At 37.4% G+C, this 22,045-nt stretch overlaps 1 protein-coding gene across 1 annotated transcript in view; it reads right to left on the bottom strand.

The window, feature by feature from the left end:
* Positions 1 to 9,908: 9,908 nt before the first annotated feature.
* The window catches only part of syndig1 (synapse differentiation inducing 1), a gene marked incomplete at its 5' end in the record, with an annotated part of 173,050 nt that continues 160,913 nt past the window's right edge, over positions 9,909 to 22,045 (bottom strand). The window contains 1 exon segment of the mRNA NM_001097349.1: positions 9,909 to 11,011. Within this exon segment, the coding sequence (NP_001090818.1) occupies positions 10,853 to 11,011 (159 nt within the window). The 3' untranslated portion in view covers positions 9,909 to 10,852.

Raw genomic sequence — 22,045 nt, forward strand, 5'->3', positions numbered from 1 at the left:
TATATTAATTCTAGGTCTGTAGGATAAACTCCATAAATGACCAATTTTGCAGTGCTGTTAGTCGCCATGCCATCATCGTTTAATAGGATTATGGGATTGCTATATCATAAATAATGATGTAATTGAACTAAAAAATTTATATCAAATGGCTCTGACCACAGGGAATTTGTAGTTTTATCCCTGATCCTTTGTTAGATGATTTTACAGTAGGCTAAGAAAAATGCAGAAACATTACGGAATTTAAAAATATAGCTGTTTCATATCCCCAGATTTTGTGGAATCTTTTGTATTATCTTTTACAGTTTACAGACTTTTCTTGTGTAGCAGCATTGCTGGCAGCTGTTCAGTTTTCATTCTTTTTATTAATTATTATTCTAGGGGGCCAAGGTGCACTGCCTTGATCCTATAGCTTAGGGAGCAGTGGATATCCGTTATGGAAAGCACTCCAACAGACTTCTAAAAATCAAAGGAGATTTACTGGAGATACTACAGAATAATATTTACATGCAACAGCTGCAAATACAATACACCAGATTTTAAACAGATAATAGCCAATATCAGAAAAGGGTAAACTGGCCAATCACATTACAGGGTTCTAGGAAATATCACAGAATTCTATCAGTAATATCAGTTATCCAATATCACTTATTCACTTTGCCCACTCCTTACATACTGTAGTAAGGTGTCCATATTTGCAAATAACTCTATTTCTAAAAACAAATCAGAACTTGATACTACAGAACAATGTGGACAGTAAAGGGATGCCATGTAAGGCTTAGCAACAAGCAACACTGTCAAAAAATATAAATACATGCAAATGAAACATAATGGAACATAATAGCCAGCTTGGGTGCTGCCCTCTATGTCAGGCAGCTTCTGTAAAGCCTAATTTGGGTCGATTTAGGGATGCAAACATAATAGTGTTTCATTAAAGGGAACCTGTTACTCTATGAAATAATTCCAAATGTTTTATTTTGCTAATTGAGCTAAAGAAACTAGTTTTACTAAATGCGGGAATGAAAAGCAAACACAAATATTCTGCCATGGAAAAGCACTGCATGAGTTTTACTTTTTTTTAATTACCTCTGTAGGTGATGTAGCTGCTAGGAAAGGATTGTAATAGCTATAACTATAGAATTGAGAGGCAGGGGGGCCTGATATGCACTGTAAATGTTATGTATGGTTCAAGTTGATCCATATAAACATACAGTATATATATATGTTTGTAAACATATATATTAAAGTCATGGTATACCTTTAGTAATAAGTCAAATCAACTAGACTTTAGATTTGCTGTGTTTTTCTTGAAGATGTTTCACCAGTCATCTGACTGGCTCTGTCAATTCTGAATTGAGAAAGCAAGTACAGATATCGGACCCCTTATCCGGAAACTCATTATCCAGAAAGTTCTGGAAAGGTCATCTCCCATAGACTTCATTTTAATTAAATAATTCACATTTTTTCTCTGTAATAAGAAAACAGTATCTTGTACTTGATCCCAACTAAGATATAATTTATCCTTATTGGAGCCAAAAGAATCCTTTTGGGTTTAATTACTGTTTAAATAATTTTTTCAGTAGACTTAGGGTAGGAGATCCGACTTACAGAAAGACCCCTTATCCGGAAAATCCCAGGTCCAGAGCATTCTGGGATAACAGGTCCCATACCTGTAGGGTGACTGGCAAAATGTTTTCAAGAAAAGCACAGCAAGTCCAGTTGATTTACTACAAATATACAAACCGGATTCCAAAAAAGTTGGGACACTAAACAAATTGTGAATAAAAACTGAACGCAATGATGTGGAGGTGCCAACTTCTAATTTTTGAAAAATGCAGGGTCTTCCCTGAAAGAGATGACGTCTGGATGGGAGCATATGTTGTTCTAGAACCTGAATATATTTTTCTGCATTGATGCTGCCTTTCCAGACACGCAAGCTGCCCATGCCACACGCACTCATGCAACCCCATACCATCAGAGATGCAGGCTTCTGAACTGAGCGTTGATAACAACTTGGGTTGTCCTTGTCCTCTTTGGTCCGGACGACATGGCGTCCCAGATTTCCAAAAAGAACTTCGAATCGTGACTCGTCTTCCATTTTGCCACACTCCATTTTAAATGATCCCTGGCCCAGTGAAAACGCCTGAGCTTGTGGATCTTGCTTAGAAATGGCTTCTTCTTTGCACTGTAGAGTTTCAGCTGGCAACGGCGGATGGCACGGTGGATTGTGTTCACTGACAATGGTTTCTGGAAGTATTCCTGAGCCCATTCTGTGATTTCCTTTACAGTAGCATTCCTGTTTGTGGTGCAGTGTCGTTTAAGGGCCCGGAGATCACGGGCATCCAGTATGGTTTTACAGCCTTGACCCTTACGCACAGAGATTGTTCCAGATTCTCTGGATCTTCGGATGATGTTATACACAGTTGAGGATGATAGATGCAAAATCTTTGCAATTTTTCGCTGGGTAACACCTTTCTGATATTGCTCCACTATCTTTCTGCACAACATTGTGGGAATTGGTGATCCTCTACCCATCTTGGCTTCTGAGAGACACTGCCACTCTGAGAAGCTCTTTTTATACCCAATCATGTTGCCAATTGACCTAATTAGTGTTATTTGGTCTTTCAGCTCTTCGTTATGCTCAAATTTACTTTTTCCAGCCTCTTATTGCTACTTGTCCCAACTTTTTTGGGATTTGTTGACACCATGAAATTCTGAATCAACATATTTTTCCCTTAAAATGGTACATTTTATCAGTTTAAACTTTTGTTCCGTGATTTATGTTCTACTCTGAATAAAATATTAGAAGTTGGCACCTCCACATCATTGCGTTCAGTTTTTATTCACAATTTGTTTAGTGTCCCAACTTTTTTGGAATCCGGTTTGTATATATACATGTAGGAGTGAGTTTTTGTAATATGCATATACAGTAGTATTCCTAAATGTGGTGAATACACTAATAATGGGCACCAGATTAACATGCCCAAGCAGAAGCTACATAAGTTTGTAGGCAGTGAGGGGGGATGGGAAGACGAGAAGGGAAGTGCAGCATTTGAAGAACTTTCAATGCCAGTGGCTTAGAGCCATTGAAGGCACTATATAATTGACAACCAAGATCTTTATATAAGTACATTATATAAAAATTGGATTTCATGTTTGAGTCTGTGTGGATAAAGCCTCATAAGATCATTACAGCACACCTATGCAATATGCAATATATGCTTGTAATAAGGCTCCCTATGTACTGTAGATCGACTGTAGATTGACTTCCTCTCTCAGAAAAATCCTTCATTCCTGGGCCAGAGTCTGCACAGTTCTCTCCTCTGTAGCTAGAGCTGCAGCTAGAAGCTACAAAGACCAAGCTAAAACGGCAGCTGCTGTCTTAAAGAAACAGAGAAAGCTTCTAGGGCTCTTTACTCGGGTATGGTAATGCTTTCTACACAATAAATATAGTGTTCTAGGTGGCACTTATGTGGCGAATCTATTGGCAGTAAAATGTCTAAATGACTTTCCTTCTCCTTTAATTTGAATAAACTCACAAATTGAATTAAACAGTGAAAAATCATAAATATAACACTTTTTTTTTCTACTCATCATTTTCAGTGGATCTACAAACTTAAAATTCTTTGAAACATTAGAAAAACTTCTGAAAAAATTTCTGAAAAACTTTGCTATGGCAACTCCCATTGACTTCTACACGATCTTTAGATCTTTTAGATGCTGAAATTTCATATTTGAGGGTTTTTTTTGCTTAATAAATGTTGAACATTGGAGCTTTGAAAACTTTAATTCGAATTCCTGAGTTTTAGCACAATAAAAATTCACAATTTCACACTGATAAATCAGCCCTTTATTCTCAATTCAGTTTCAAAGATTTTATACTTGATTGTTGTTGAAAACCAAAATTCCTTTTGGTCTCTATTAATTTACCAAAATTACAATATTTAATTCCTATTGATTTATATGGGATTATGGTATCCCTTCAATTCAAGTTCCCAGTCCTATAGATTTCTGTTTGTTATATCAGAAGTGATATCAGAATTTTAAAAACAGGAATCTTACAGGAAAAGATTTGCGTCATTTTTTTTTCCATGGGTGGCAATTTTTTGCCGCTTGGCTAATTTTTTTGGCAATGACGAAACGCCGAAACTCGTCTCGAATCCATGCCTGGCGAATTATTTCACCCATCACTACTGGAAAGTTTCAAAGTTTTTTTTTAAATAGAATGGAATTCCTAGATAAAGAGCCTTTAGCATTTTGAGTCTCTATCGTTGCCTTCCCCATTATATCTATTGCTCTAAATCCACATGCAGACGAGAACATGTTTTACTTTAAAAGCAAGTTAAATGAAGTTAATGAACTATTTTTTAATTAAGAAAAATACACAATAGAGCTGAGCAAGTAAGCGAGGCATAATGAAAAAATGTACTTGCTTGTGGCAATCTATTACTAAATCATTTATTATTTGTAGAAATAACCACAGTAACAAAAATCCATCTTGTTAATTAGTATTTAGAAGTAAGCTGCAAGCATTATCAATTAGCACCATATCTTCATTTTTGCGGTTATATTTAGGCATTATAGTGGCAGCTAGAGCCATTTCACACTCGGTTTTTTATTTTATAGCAGTTGGGTTAGAAAAAGAAAATCAGAAACTCTGGAGTTGAGAACAAATGTATTTTCTTGTAAGGAGATTATGACACCACCGGAGGGCTAGAGAAGGCTGTAGCCAGTGACCCCTTCACAAAACAAAGCTAAAAGGAATATAATCATGCAGTCGGGTCTTTATATTTCAGTTATTTAAAGAGAAAGGTAAAATGAATAATATGGGCCTAGTAGAGTGGCACTTTGGTGAATATTGTATTTATGCACTCAGTACTCCAGAATGCTCAGTCTGTCTTGGCACACTCAAAATCTTCATGCCAAAAACATACATTTAAGCCTGCAAATCTATGACATTGTTTTGCAAAGATCTATATAAAAATGACATTTAAAGGTTCACTCGATGCCTTAGATACACTAGTATGAAATGCTTGATTATTAGGGTGAAGGATATTTTCCTCCGGACCCTGAGCCGCCTGACGCAGCTCCTCTGCTGCGGCCCCCTGTGCTTACCTTTACAGAGCTGGAGAGGGGCCACGTCACTAGTGTAGAGAGCACAATTATGCTGTCTGCATTAGCAGAGCCAAATTTCTTTTATAAAATGGAAATTAGTCTCTTAAAGTTACCAGAAGTGGCTTTTTGCTATCCCTGGTAACTGTGAGGGCACTGCCGCCTCACCTCATGGTAGCTGTGCTCCTGCTTCTGCCATAGCAGTTGGTTACAATGTGCATAGTTTGCCATGTAGCACTACAGTAAAGTGAGGGCAGTGTCTATTTTAGTGTTTTTTTAACCACCAGAATATTGTGGCAAAAAATAAATGTGTGATTGTCTAGGTTTCTGTGTTCCTGTTTGATGAATGCAGTACACATTCCCTGGCACAAATCTATCCAGCACTCAAAGGATAAATAAAGGCGACCCACAGTTTTCTTTTAACCTGAAGGAGTAAAAATTTACATTTTTATTATTTAGAGTCACCACTCTTGATGTTGCTCCCAGTGGCCTCAAAGTAGGTGCCCATTTTTAAATTTCTGGCTTGGAAGCAAGTTTTGGAAGCACAAAGATACAGTTCCACTCTAAAGGTCCCCATACACGGGCCGATTCTAGCTGCCGATATCGGTCCCTTAGACCGGTTCTGCAGCTAATCGAATTGTGTATGGGCACTACCAACGGGCCTTCCCGAACGATATCTGGCCTGAAATTGGCCAGATATCGATCGGGCAGTTTAAAAAATCTAGTTGGATCAGGGACCGCATCGGCTCGTTGATGCGGTCCCCGAACCAACTGCCCCATTGTCGCCAATATAATTTGATCGTGTAATGGGGATATCGGGTGAAGATTCGCTCGCTTGACGTGTATGGGGACCTTAAGAAGAGCCTCTTGCAGGTTAGCAGTCCACATGGGGCTACCAAATAGCCAATCACAGCCCATATTTGGCATCCCCAAAAAACCTTTTACATGCTTGTGTGGCTCACCAACACTTTTATGTCTGAATTTGGCTCATCAATTAAAAAAGATCCCTGATTTAGACCAAATCTGCTCACTGTAAATAACAACTTTTGTCTTTCTTTTAACAGGTTGCTAAAACTAAGGATCTGTGTGTCAAGAGTATTCTTTATGGCTTCCCTTTGTATAGAACACATTGTGCCCAGCTGGTAGAGCAGTGTGCCCACATGTTGTTCATGGAGTCTCCTGCACGTTCAGTGAAAGCAGAGCAGTTCTTATAAAGTGACTTAATTATTTAATTTTTGCTTTTCCAATTTTGAAACTAACTTCCATATAAACCAGACATAGATACAGCTGTACTTTACTGTGTATTACTGTGCATTGTTAAAGATCACTGTCCCCTGGACTGGTGGTTACTGCAGGCAAGAAATAATTGGTAGTTTTATCAGGAGCTTTAGGAAATCTCTGAGGCAAAAACCACATGAATTTTTACTTGCTGATATCTTTATATTTCACACAAAATTCTGCAATTAGATGGAAAGTTTTACAGAATTGTGCCTTCATTATCAATGGTTGCTGTGCACAGATTTCCTAGATTTCATTTGTATTGAAGCTTAGTTTACATTATCTCTGCCTGCCGCCTTTTGTTGCATGGACAGCATCTACATGTAATTTAGAACCTGACTAAACAGAGAGTGGAACTAAGGACAAGAACTGGAAGGGATAGAGGAAAATGAAAAAAAGGGGAAAGTGAGGAGATGACAAGGGAGATAGAATCTGTAAGAGACTGAAATAATGCATCCTGCTTAGTGATAAAATAAATGATACAATATCTAGATATAAAATAACAGCAGCCTATATACATTTATAACTATTGTATTCCTATATTAAAATACAGAGTATCACTATTATGTTGATGTAGTCATAACTGAAACGTTCCGTTAATGTTTTGCCACTGGCAACGACACCTGCTAATCCTGGGCAAGGTGTGTTCATTTTCAAAAAGTTTATTATTATAATATAGAGGTAAGCTACCCCTACATTTCACTGTTTGTTACATTACTTGGCGGTGGGCCCCCCCACTCCCTGTTCCATTGTAGTCATGATGCACAACATGGTGGTTTTCAGTCTTTATGGATCTTAGGTAAATGGAATAGGGGGTTTATTTCAAATTGTCAGTGGAGGCTGATGTCCCTTTGACTCATTATTGGTTTATTTTGCTTATATAAACATTGCTTCCAAAATACAGAATGCTTGAAGGGACTCCAACTAGATGCATAAAAAGTTCTTGTTGTTATATGATTAAACCTAAACAGAAATGATGTTGTGTGTGACAATATATTTACGGTTTCCCTAAAGACACAATAAAGAATTGTCATTAAATGCAATAGAAAAACATGTTTTTTTAGCTATGTTCATTCTTAAGGCACTTTTGCTAAAGGGGAACGCCACAAATGTTTTTGTATAATACAAAAATGTAATTTCCAGCTTTGCACTATAATATATATGTATCTGACCCAATGAAACAATGTCACAGAAGCTCTTCTCCAGATTCCTCCATTTCCCACAATACCTTGCATGCTTTTTTACAGGTCTGATATTTATCTGGTTTCTACTACACTGTTATAAAAAATAGGAGTGTGCAGACAAATGCTGATTTCATTTGCAATTTCATATACAAGTAACTCAAAAACCTTTAAAAAACTGGAAAATTGCTTCAATTACATTAAAAAAATAAAGTGTGGAATTCCTCTTAATTCCTAAATACTATATCTCCGTGTGTTTTACACAAGCAAGGTCATCCGTCACGCTTTGTCAGTGAACACAAGCAGCGAATAAAATCAGCAGCCACTCCAGGGGACTCAGGCTCTCACTATTGTATCGGTTCAGTAAGAATCACTGACTTATAGCGCAGAGTAAATCTACTTACCCAGTCATTATAGTAATTGAAATATTAAAACATTTAATAGATTAGGATGCAGAAGAAGCCATAGCTCTAACATTGAAAGCTGCTGCATTGGAGATATTGTTTTTCTGTTCTTCTACATAAAGAAACCCATACCTGAATTCCGAGAAGGGCCAAGATCCAGGGCTGCCATCATTTTGGCCATGCCCCTTAACCCCTTCCCACCTATCTGCCCCTGCTCTGTGGGGATATGATATGGAAGTTACATAAACTGCATAAGTTTAGGGGCTCGGTGATCTTGCTGTGAAGCCCAATATCTAGGCAGTAGTAGTTAATAAAAACAGTAAAAATAATGAATGTGCTAATAAGTCAGTATTTTGATTGGTCAGTGGAGTTTGTCCCAGCAAAACTTCTCTGCATTGTCTTTTGCTTGATATGTGAATAATGTAAGGAATACTGTCATTTCTCAAAACGCATCAGTTAATAGATCTTCTCCAGCAGAATCCTGCATTGAAATCCATTTTTGAAAAGCACAAACAGATTTTTTTTATATTTAATTTTGAATTTACATGGGGTTAGCTATATTCTTCATTTCTCATAGTGCCACAGCCATGTGACCTGTACTCTGATAAACTTCAGTCACACTTTACTGCAAGTTGGAGTTATATCACCACCTCCCTTTTCCCCCCAGCAGCTGATCAGCAGAACAATGGGAAGGGAGCAAGATAGCAGCTCCCAGTAGGTATTAGAATAGCACTCAATAGTAAGAAATCCAAGTCTGGCTTGGGACTCCTCCAGTTACATGGGAGTAGGAGAAACAATAGGTTACCTAAAAGCAGTTCTAATGTGTAGCACTGGCTCCTTCTGAAAGCTCAGACTCTGGTACAATGCACTGAGATGGCTGCCTACACGCCAAGTTTCTTAGCAAGTTTCATAGTTTTCTAGGCAGTTTTTGCATACGTTATGTAACTTGCATAAGTTTTGGTGTAACTTTATACGTAACATGCAACTTGAATAACTTTCATGACACGACCAGGCCCCCTTACAGAAGAAGAATTCACAGGGCCCTGCACAACTGTACCCACTCTTCTCCGCTGATGGTGGCCCTGCCAAAATCTGTTCATAGACATTGGGCTCACCGCATTGGGCAATGATTCGTCTGCCAACAGCAAGTTCATGACTATTTTCATCACTGTATGGTACCTTACATTTACATGTATCTTACATTTACAGTATCTAATTTATACATTGAACTAAATAAATGCTTTATTGGTATGATTTGCAAGAACCCCTTGCCAATATTAATGTTCAAAATGTAACTGTTTTGGCTTTGGTACTCTGGAGGCATTGTATAACATAACAAATGCATATACGCTGATGCCACCTATCTACTGGGCAGTATTTTCTTTTATGTTCTATCAATTAAAGGTTTAACAGTAAGTAGTGAAATACAGCCGTGTTATTTAGATTCACCCATTAAATTTTGTTTCAGTGGGTAAAATTAGAGTTCACCGTTAGATAAATACACATCTAAAAATCCCATAGTTTCTTTTTTAATAAGCTCTAATCCCACATTTTGATACATCTGCCTGTAAGTGTCCCTTTATGTGCGGCGTTTGTGTATATTGACTTATCCAAATCCATTACTGGGCTGTACCATCTGATATCACTCTACTCTTTTGCTGATATCTCAAACAAGATAGTTTTCATGTACAAAGAACTGTACCCCCTAAATGTGATTGTATTTGCTACTGGAGTGTAGCACATCTTCGACTCTTCTTTCCTTCATCTTTTCTGCATTCAGTGTCATTTACACCATAAGAAAAATGCTCCTTTTTTCTCTGTTTGTATCTATATATGGTCACAGAGATTTCTGTCATATAAATATTATGAAAATGTAAAGAATAACCTTGATTTACTTCTTTATTCTTTACTGAATGAGGTTACGGTGCAATCAAGATTATCATGCATCCTTTACAACCTTTATTTAGCGAATATAAAGGAAATGACCAGGAAGCATTGTGCAATAAACATTAATTACAATATATAACAGTACATATGACTGAAACAATAATAATGGTTAGTGGCATAATAATCATGCCGTACACTTTGAGTCATTTATGGCCATATCGCTAATGATTATGGGCAGTTCTTTCTATCTGTTCTGTACCAAACAATACAGTAGCACTACAACAGCTCCATTTATTTGGACATGCTTTTATTTTCCTGATTTTATAGCGGATGGAACAAATTCAATACCATGAGAGCTAAGGCAGCTGAAAAGACGCATAAGGTCAGAAAACCCCCCCATGCTAATTTATGAAATGAAAACTTGTTCCATTACTCTCTGCCTGGGGCACTAGTTTAAATTGATTTTATCATCTCATGAGAATGAATCGTGGCTTAAACTGCTTATGTATTGCTGTATTCCAGTTTTTATGATTCACAGGGCTGAAATGCTGGTGTGAGAAGTTGTACATGGGATATATATGAACCCCTGGAGTGTCAGAATGGTTTTTCAATGGCATTATAATTCATGAGGAACCTCTACACAACACAAAGCATCTAATTGCTGTGTAAGGCTACCAAACAGTATGGCAACACCGTGGCTACATGAAGATGGCACAAGTTGATCTTTAGAAAAAGAAAGTCAAAGTTTTTTTCATTTTTTGCTTGCCTGTGTAGCACAATGCCAAAGCATATACATACAAAATGCTGGAAAAGTACATTCAAATATGAACAGAAAACTTCATGAAATTTAATATGTACAGAGAAATATAGATTTCAGTTATTCCTTGAAAAATATCTGCTTGACTCGAATGTTTTTGATCGACATCTTCAGTGTGGTGTCCTTCTGCACATTTGTGAAGTGCGTTTTGGTATTAGTCATAGACCTTTTGAGGTTCATAAATGGTTGTTTTTTGAAAGGTATGCTATAAGGGCAACAGCCACGCCAACATATATCCCTGTTCCAATGGTGATAGACAGTACGGCTAGGAAGAGGGCCCGTCTGGAACTGGAACTGGCTTGATGAAAGTCACCTTTGGCCACCGCTTTATTAGTCTGCAAATAAAGACAGAAATTGCGTAAGTTGCTATATAATTCTAAGTCGAGAAATAAAAAAAACAAGTGTAAAGCAAAGTCTGTGCATGCTAGATTAGACATGGATAAAAATAAAATAATAATCCTAATCCTTTTATAAAGTTACAGGTCAAATCATACAAAAACTTTGAAAAGAGCAAAGTTAGGGGCTAATCCTGATCATTCATGATTATCTAGCATTTTCTTTTGATCATGCCTCTACAAAGACCCACACCAGTCAGACCAAACCTCTTGCTGGCTCCTTGTATTAGTATTTGTCATGTCAAGTGGAGTATTAGTAGATAAGGGAAGACTTTATAACAATGGGACGTTTTTGTAGGCAGAATCTGTATTCATAGCCAGGTGAAATGCAAGTTTTTAGTTACTAGTTCAGTGCTATGGACTATCATGCTTCTGGTTTTATTTGTATTTATTTCTACCAGTGTCTTTTTTTAACAAATGTATATCATTAGTCCCCCTAGCAGTGCGTAACTACTTTTCACGAGGCCCCCCCTTTAAAAAAATCTTCAAAGGGGCCCAGCGTAGAGTAGCAAACATACCCGCCCCCTGCCCTCCCGTCGCCCTGACACTGCTCCCTTCACCCCTCTGGTTATAAATCCTCTCTATGCTCCCCTCAATACCTCAAAGCCGGTGTGGAGCAGGGATTTACATGTAAGATGGAGGAAGCAACCCTACTCCGGATCCCCCCGGCACCGCACGGTCTGCTTCCTCTATTGTTACGCCACTGCCCACTAGAGATACACTTTAGACTAATGCTACATGGGGCTGATTCCCGGCCTGTGGATAAATGCAGGCCAAGAATCATCCAGGGTGCAAAGACATGGAGCAGATTTTGGCACCAAATTGCATACTTGCACATTTCAGTGCCGCATTCTGCATCCACATGCCTGCGCCCAGCCCAATGCAATGGCTCCGGATGCAGGCACAGGAAAAAGCTAATGCTTTTTATTAATTAACATACGATTAATCATATCTTAGGATCAAGTACAAGGTACTGTTTTTTTATTTTTACAGAGAAAAATGAAATCATTTTTTAAATTTGAATTATGCGATTGAAATGGAATCTATGGGAGATAGCCTTTCCGTAATTCGGAACTTTCTGGAAAATGGGTTCCCAGATAACTGATCCAATACCTGTATATAGATATCAAAAGTTTTAATTCCCTTATAATTAAAACCTAAGAGATTTATTTTTATGCCAAGAGGTCAAACAAGTACCTATTCATATATCCATAATAAGACGGTGATCTGTTCCGTATATTGGGCAGAAACATAACATATTAGGTTAACATGATTTATTCTTATGCTATTATACAAAGAGGTCAAACGAGCACCTATTTATATATTCATAATAAGAAAGCCAAAAGGTGATCTTATCCACATCCTGAGCAGAAATATAAGATTTTAGGTCACTATGGTTGCTGTAGCACATTACTGTATTTATTATTAAAAGTTAGGGGGTTTATTTGGGCAAAATTGATGTTTAACAAGATTTATGGGACACGTGTTAGAAGTACAGGAGTAGGACCTGTTATTGAGAATGCTCGGGACCTGGGGCTTTCTGGATAAGGGATCTTTCTGTAAACTGGATCTCCATACCTTAAGTCTACTAAAAAATTATTTAAACATCATTTAAACCCAATAGGATTGTTTTGCCTCCAATAAAGATTAATTATATCTTAGTTGGGATCAAGTACAAGGTACTGTTTTATTATTACAGAGAAAAAGGAAATTATTTTTAAAAATTAGAATTATTTGCTTGTAATGGAGTCTATGGGAGATTGCCTTTCTGTAATTCAGAACTTTCTGGATAACGGGTTTCCAGATAAGGGATCCTATACCTGAAAATCAACTAGAATCATACTGAACTGAAGAAGCTGCTCGGATGAGTAGTGAAACGTCTCCAATGATTACCAAACAAGTCCAGTTGCTTTAAATTTATTTATACTAGATAACTAGAATCATACTTTGCAGAAATACAATATTTATGATCATAGGGCTATGTTATTCACAGGGCTATGGTCATCATTGATTGTGTTCCTATGCTCAGGAGAGGCGGTTACTATGAGGAAATAGTGCAAATTGCAATGTGAATATTTTTGGATTATAACTGTACTTTACAGACTTTGGTTTAAATACTGTTTTTGACCTACTTGTTTCTTATACAGTTGTTGAATGTATTTTGTTTCACTGTAGGTCAATGAAAGGGTCGATTAATGGCAATCTCACCAGGGAATGGTGTGGTTTTCTGCTTTTAACTAAACTCTTTGTATTTTCCTAGTTCTTTTACGTTAAGAAAGTAAGTAAGGTGAGTAATCTTGACGGCCCTAAATCCTCTGACGTCTAATTGGTTTTTGTGCTAAACAAGGTTGTGATTAAAGCTAAACTTTTAACTGACTTGTTTGATAATTTCATACAAAATCCAATATATTCCAACAGATTGAAAGCAGGCCATATATGGGCCAATATAAGATTCTGACTTAGCCAGTCATTTTTGTATTATGCCCCACTCTAAGATTTTTGAAATTTTTTTTTTACAGGGATGGTATTACTGAAGATGTAATGAAATATGCTGGTTATTTACTAAATATAATAAAAACTGACAATGTATCCGTTGTAATATTCTGCTGCATTCAGAAAGTGACGTTTTTTGCTGGTTGATGCCCATTTGCAGGTGATATTTAAAGGAGAACTAAAGCCTAACTAGAGAAATAGGCTAGAAATGTTGTACATTGTGTTTTGGGTTCTGTACCAGCCCAAGGCAACCACAGCCCTTTAGCAGGAAGATCTGTGCCCCCAAATACACCCCAGTAGCTCCCCATCTTCTTTTCTGCTGATTCCCTGCCCATGCTCTGTGCTACTGTCACTTACTGAGCTTAGGGACTGACATACAATATACAGTATATATAGAATATAAATTTCACAATATAAGGCTGATTAGTGATTCATTTGGATTCACATAACATGGCAGTTCTGAAAGCAGTGCTATTAGCACCAGAATTGAACAATCAGCCCTGCATCAGTTTATATGACAGACAAACCTCATTTTCTGCTTGATAATTTGCAATGATCCCTAAGCTCAGCTTCTCAACAGCTGCTCAGAGCCCACTGAACATAAAGATGTTTTCTTTTGCTGTTTTATTTTATTTCATGCATTTGCAACAGTCAACAGCCCTGAGAGCTCCCCTTGTGGCAAATATCGTGCTCTCAAATGCAACATTGCCCATTGTTTAATCAAGCATGATGAATATATGTATTATTTCTATAGCAACAGGGTGAAGGGCACCTCATCTCATAGTGATTATGTATGTATAGAGCTGAGATACCTCCTCAACCAATGCGTTATTATGGTATGTTGTGTTGGTTTCTGCTTGAAAATGGCTCATATTTGAGCTATAACACTGCATTTTCAACGTCTCAATACCACATATGACTAGAGTGCATTTTTTCTATATGTATACAGTTTTTGACCCAGACCCCTTATTATGACCAAATATTTAATTCCACCTATATATATTGTATGTGTGTGCATGTCATATACCTTGTTTATTCATGTGTACATCAGTATTAGAATAGAGGCAAAATATCTGATGGTGATTTTGTTAAAAGCCGTGGCATGCAATCTGCTTCTAAATCTAAAATTGTTTGCTATAAGTTTGTATAGGTTTGAGCCTGACTATCCTGCTTTAATCAATGCTCAGGAGGCAAGGAGCAGGTTCATCATATTACTATTGCCATTGTATTCCTACCTGTTGTTTGCTCATGCAATTACCCACTTGACTACAGACCGCTAAGCCAGGGTTCTTATCTGGTTTTTCTGAAAAACCGTAGTAGAACATTTAGGGAAACTCAAGTATTTTGATTGCTGAACAAAAGGCTTCCGTGAAATGAATCCTGAGTGGTTTGCTCATCTTTGCACATAACCCATATTCATATGAATTTCAAATCAGTCTTGTCAAACATATCATTTAGGGTATAATACAGCACATATGTAAATATATACTGCACAAGCAATATTCTTGTTAGGTTGTTTCACCATGTAAAACATACATATTGAATTTACTTCCAGCTGAAAAGATGGAAATGAAGGCATGTTTTTAAGCTTCATGAACATATAATAGGAAGAACTACTGTATATTTGCAAGAGGGAAAGCACGTTTCTGGGTGACAACGGACAATGGCATCCGTAACACTGATTTAAAGGGTAATGTATGCAAGAGAAACGGTTTTATTATTAACATTATTATTAACATTTATTTATAAAGCGCCAACATAAGTTGCATAGATAACACCCAGGCCTGGACAGACTTAATTACTTTATTGCCTATCACACTATGGTCAATTTAGTCAAAAGTCAATAAACCTACCTATATGTTTTTGGAGTGTGGCTTGCAGATAGCTCCCAGGACCCCAGTGATGCAAGGCAGAAGTGCTACCCACTGAGCCAACAATATTACTTAATGTGTCTATAGATTGGCGTAGGCATACTCTGCAAAATAAAACAGTAGCAACAGTTGACTGATTGTTGGGGTTGTGTCATAGGAGTCTGTGTAAAATGATTCTACCTTATTAAGAGGAGCTACACTATAAATAAAATTCTATTGAACCCACAGGGTTAATATTCCCCTATGAGTTTAAACCCTACACTAGTTTACTAGCATCTTTTTTTCTATTTACATATTTGAACATTATTGGCCTATAGGTTATGACCACTTCCTGCACACTGTGTTTACCATGGGGTGGATCTTCCTCTTTGGCCTACAATATTGAACCAGGTGGATGTTCCTCTGAGCCTGTGATCAAAAGGGCCCCAATAAAGCTGTTCTACCCCAGAGGGACCTTTTACCTCTAGAGAAGTAGGGGAGCAGGGACCCAGTGAATGAGGCTTTAGTCAGAGACAGGTTATTAATTCTTAAAAGACTTTCTAGGAAAGTGAGATAGATATTTCTAGCTAGTAAGAGCAGCTCTGTGCTCCAACTTAAGATTTGATAGCAGGGAGTAGCTCTCCCCTAGGCTCTGCTTGCCTAAGTGAAGGGACCATAGTACTTAAGAGGATATCAGTATTAACTCCATGATCTATTTCTATTCTATCCAGAATGCTCAGGACCTGGGGTTTACAGGAAGAGGGGTCTTTCTGTAATGTGGATCACTGTACTTTCCAACTAAAAAATCAGTTAAAATTTAAATAAACTCTGCACTATGTTTTGCCCCAGTAAAGAAGAACTGGTTAGCATCAAGTTCAAGGTGCTGTATTATTATTACAGAGAAAAGGAAATCATTTGGACAGTGGACTCTACGGCCATCTTGTAATTCAGAGCTTTCTGGATAATGGGTCTCCAGATAATGGATTTCTAGAGGAATATTTATGAAAGAGTGAAAAGGCAGAGCTGGAGATTTTACCACAAATTTTGCAGGAAACATATCACCAAAATTTGAAGAATTTGAATGTCATATCACTTCTTGTGTTACTCTAGGCGTGCCAACATGTGGGTGGGCACCTAACTAACCCAAGGAATAGAGCCATATGAAATCCACAAATACCCATCAGCATCTTCTCTGAAATGAAGCACATAGGGTATTATGGTGGGGTGTGTGTTTTAACTGCTAATTACTATATATTGAAGGAGGTGCCTACACAGTATTAGTGCAAGTTGAGCCCAGCTTACCAATGCAGATGTTTTAATCAGTGCTGGTAAACTGATGGGCATGATTGGCTTTATTTCCAGTATTGCAATGCTCAAGGTAACACATGGAGGCAGATTTATTCAAATCTCAAATATTTCTATGAATCTATCCACATTTATCAAAAAGTGTGAGCTGAAAAAGCATGTGTGGGAAAAAGTTGAGCAAAAGTCACGAAAAATGCAACTTTTTCGGCTTGTCACACAATAACCATGACTTTCTCATATTGTCGCACAAAAGCCAGTGTGAAAAATCTAAAAACCTCTAAAGATACAAAGCAAAGAGAGATCTTCCAGGGAACAGATGGGCATCTGCCATTGACTTCTAAATGATCTCCACAGGTTTCCGGTTGTCGTAGTTTTGTTGCATAAAAAATCTTGGAAAAGTCACACCTTTTTTTCCCATACCAGTTTTAAGGCAAAAAAAAATCTGAATTGTGCTCAGATCATGAGTAAACGCCCCTAGAAGAGTGTTAGAGCTTCATTCATTTAGTGAGTCAGATGGGTGTGTGGGTGCAAAGAGCAAACAGAACCCTGGTAGAAACTACTCACCCAGGAAGTAAGTGAAGTGAGGAGCGAATACTGATGCAAATACTTTTGTAAAAAATTTGTTGACTGTATATGCATAGGGGCACATTTACAAAAACTATAAAAAAAATTATTTTTAAAAATTAAAAAAAACTAATTTCCATGAATGTCTGACATTTACTTAAAAGTCTGAACTGAAAAAGCCTGTATGGAAAAAAAGTCGTAAAAATTTTTTCAAATAGTTGCACAAAAAATATTGTCAAAAATCTGACCCCCCTAAGGATATTTAATGGATGTGCATTGTGCAATCTTAAATCAGCCATTTTTTTCTGTATTTATATATTTATTTTTGTAATATATATAGACTTTGTTTTGGCCTCGCCTTAATTATATTGATTTTCAATTTGATTGGAAATGCTGTCAGTGCATTATGCCCGTTACCGGAGTTTACTTAGGACAGGTACCCTATCGATATATGTCTATTGTCTATTTCTAATGCTGTGACAATATTAGAGATATTTTTGCAATACGTGATGCCCTGCACTTAGAGAGATAAACAACCCACAGACACGGATCAAACCAGAGCTTCCTAACTTAAAAGAGTTTTTATCTGTAATCTCCAGAGGTTCCCATGAAAACAAACCCTGCATATCAACAGCAAGGATGTATTCCAAATCATGGATTTTCTTCACCTCTTTCTACTTTCATACACCACAGGCTTTAACTTTGTAGGTTTAAAGAGAAAGTACAGGGCTTTGAAAAAAGTAAATTATAGCATTTATTATATAACCTTGGGCCTGATAAAAGAAGTGTCTATTGATTTGATCTTACAGTGACTCACTTGTGTTGCTTTATATTCTTATGGCACCAGCGGATTACTTGGAATCTTTACAAAGCTTCCGCTCTCTGTCAGAACTATATATAAAATATATACTATGTACTGTAAATGATAAAGCAACATATATAATGTATGGGTAATGTACCCCACAACGCTACAGCATTTCTTGTGGTCATATCCTGATGGTGTCCCTATAACTGCCTTAATTCTAGCTACATTATCTTTCTTGGCCATTGGAATATGTCCCGTAGAGATTTACTAATCCACAAACTCTCCGAGCGTTCGTTCGAATGAATGCTCCGAGTGTATTTTTCACAACTTTTTCGTACTTTGTGACAAAATTTGTGCGACAAAGTCGTATTGTCCCACCGAGTACGAAAGTTTCGGATTCATTCAAGCCTCAGTATCGTGACTTTCCTTGGGCCAGGTTGGAGCTGCAGAGTGCCATTGAGCCCTATGGGAGACTTTCCTTGGGCCAGGTTGGAGCTGCAGAGTGCCATTGAGCCCTATGGGAGACTTTCCTTGGGCCAGGTTGGAGCTGCAGAGTGCCATTGAGCCCTATGGGAGACTTTCCTTGGGCCGGGTTGGAGCTGCAGAGTGCCATTGAGCCCTATGGGAGACTTTCCTTGGGCCAGGTTGGAGCTGCAGGGTGCCATTGAGCCCTATGGGAGGCTTTCCTTGGGCCAGGTTGGAGCTGCAGAGTGCCATTGAGCCCTATGGGAGACTTTCCTTGGGCCAGGTTGGAGCTGCAGAGTGCCATTAAGTCCTATGGGAGGCTTCCAAAATCATGCACAGAAGGATCAAAGTCGGAAAGGTTTTCCTGCATTTTACGATCGTTCGGTACGAACATTTTGTGACTTTCAGATCGCCAATACGATATTATCGTGACTAATACGATTTGATTGTCTAACATTAATAGCTACTTTGTACACAATGCTTTAGCCAGTTCTCAATCCACATACAGACAGCAACCTCAAGACTGACTGACATATCTTAGCTTTGTAAGGCTTGTGTGGCTCAATATCAAAATATCATTTGGCCAGGGTCCCAATTCTCACTTACTTCATTGCTTAACATGGTCTGACCTTTATAAAATCACATGATCACTACTTATGTTGCCATACTTTCAGTCATATTCTTGATATGATTTTGTACGACTTTGTTGCACAAATTTTGTAGTAAAGTAGGAAAAAAATCACGCAGAATACGAAAAAGCTTTTGAACAAACGCTTGGAGCGTTCGTGGATTAGTAAATCTCCCCCTAAGTGTGAGAAATTAACATCTTGGTTTTGCATTTTTTTTAATGTAAATCTTTCACAAGCTGTGTCTGTTTATAAAAGTGCCTTAGACGGCAATAGCGATTTGAGTCTTAAAAATGTCCAGAGCAGGTTTACTAAAGAGTAAGCACATTTGGTATTTACTGGCACCCTTATATTATTGGTTGTTATCATATCCACACAATGTAAGCTGTTTTGCATGGTTTACTAAAGACAAGCATCACGATCGTCACCATATAAAGGCAAAATTGCCGCCAGTTTCGATCACCACCTGGAGAATGGTTTTATGGGAAATAATGCCAGAAATTGTATAGCGCTAGAGATGTTATGTCAGTTCTCTTTAAATGAGCCATTAGTGAAAAATTAGTCTGCAGGGGTAGAATGATATTTATAAATGTATTATTAGCTACAAAAAATATAATGTGATAATAACTGATAACTGATTTTTATTCATAATTACATTCAGTTATACCTTTGTCAATTGCTAATACATACTATTTGATATAATCTGTTTTTATGGCTAAAGGTAGAACACTAAAATCAAACATCTGATTGCTGGGGGGTTACCTTTACCTGTGGGTTCATAATTAGTAATTGTGCTGCCTTTCCTGCCGGAATTTTACCAACTTATGGCAATGGAGACATGGACTCTTCTGAGATACCAGCTGACTTCTGTGCCAGCACCATGTCTGCCTGGCAGCCTATTGTACAGTATTTTTAAGAGTCAGCTGCATTGTTATTGTGTTTTTTCCATATTACATCATATACTTTCCCTTATTTATTTGATGAAATCTGTTGGCACCATAACATGCATAAAAGTCTATTTCTGGTCTTCTAAAAGGATTTTATGCCCCCCAGTCTGCTCAAAGGCTCCATAGACATCACTGTATAACATCATAATTTTAATTTAATGCAACTCTTAAATGTTTTATATAAGAAATACTTGGCCCATTACATGTAATAAGTTGGACAGCACTGTCATAGACTATAAAGGTAGCCGTTGCGTTAGTATTTCTGCTGTTTACTATATATTCTTTGCCCTTGTCGCATTAATCACTAAAAATGGAGGCTGATATTAATGTACCCGACAGTATATGGTGTATGGCCTTTTATTAATCCGGACTCCTTCATGAGCCTTCATAAGTTAAGTAAAATATTTTCACTGGAAACATTTTTTATTTATTTCTTATTCATACAGCCTACGTTTTCTTATTTAAGATTGTGTTTCTCTAATTTCCCAGGGGTTTGAGTTCTTATACTTTTGACCTCTGTAGGATTTAAGATATGCCTTCAAATCTCCTAAATCAAATCTAAGTTCAAAGTTTTACAACAAATTGGAATTTACAGTGCCTGACAGTTCTTCCTTAGTCCTCAACTGTCAAGACAGACTCAGACACTATCCTAGTACTCTCGGGGGTAGGATTTGATTGCGAATCTTTAGCAGAGGTAGAGAAGAATGGAATTCCAGAGGCACCGGGCAGCGCAAGAGAGAAAGATTTTTAGCAAGCAGACAGCAGTCTGGGAAGGTGCCATGCAAAGACCATGGTTTAAGCTGCAAACCAGTTTGGTACTTTATAAAAGTGAATATTTCAAATTCATTATAAGCTTTACTGTCCTTGGCTCTTTGCTTATTAGCATCTTAAAAGTTTTATTAATAACCTGGAGGTTGGCATTAAGAGTAGACTCTCTATTTTGCTGACAATACAGAATTGTGCAAAGCAATAAGTTCCATGCAGGATGCTGCCACTCTGCATAAACTTGAGAACTGGGCAGCAAGCTGGCAAATGAGGTTCAGTTCCAATAAGTGCAAGGTTATGTTCTTTGGTATAAATAACATTAATGCAAGTTATACACTAAATGGTAGTGTGTTGTGGGTTAGAGGACATGTCACCCCAAAAAATAAATGCTTTCCTAATAAAACGAGTTTTCCTAATAAAGAGTGCTAATGAAAACCAATCAATGACTGGCTTTTTCCAGGCAGCTGCAAGCTCAGTAATGAAAGCAAACATTTGATTGGTTGCTAAGGGTTACTGCCCAGGTGCAAATTTGCCCAGTGTTTATTCAGTAAATCAACAGTTCTCAATCTGATGTGTGGAACTGCCGCACCCTTTAGCATTGCACTTATTTCTGTAGATTAATGTACATCATTTGCCTGCAAGGGAATCAGTTCATTACAAAGGAACATTAGCAAAATACACATAATGAAAACAATCAAGAATTTAATTTCCCACAAGCAACATTGGGACTATTTGTCAACTAAAAGAACACTTAAGTTTATAAACTATATGTCTTGTGCCTTTGAGGTTTTTCTTCAGTTCATTAATTGATTATACTGTACTTTATTTCATATAGTGAGGTTCAATATTTTCCATGTCGTTGCGTAATTATCTATCATTAGTGATGAGCAAACATTTTCACCAGACATGGATTCTCAGCGAAATTTTTTCATAGCAAATGTCGGTGAGACAAAAATGACGTAGAGACAAAAAATGTCACTGATACAAAAAACACCCATTGGCTTGAATTCATTTGCAGTATAAAAAAGTTGCACATAAAAAATCTTGACCGCGGAAAATTTCACACAAATACATTTGTTGCACATAAAATTTGTTGCCCATTGACTTCAATGCGTTTTGTGAATTTTTCGGCAGTTGCATGGATTTTTTGGCAA

Source organism: Xenopus tropicalis, chromosome 5, assembly GCF_000004195.4.
Source record: "Xenopus tropicalis strain Nigerian chromosome 5, UCB_Xtro_10.0, whole genome shotgun sequence".
NCBI classification, from domain to species: domain Eukaryota; kingdom Metazoa; phylum Chordata; class Amphibia; order Anura; family Pipidae; genus Xenopus; species Xenopus tropicalis.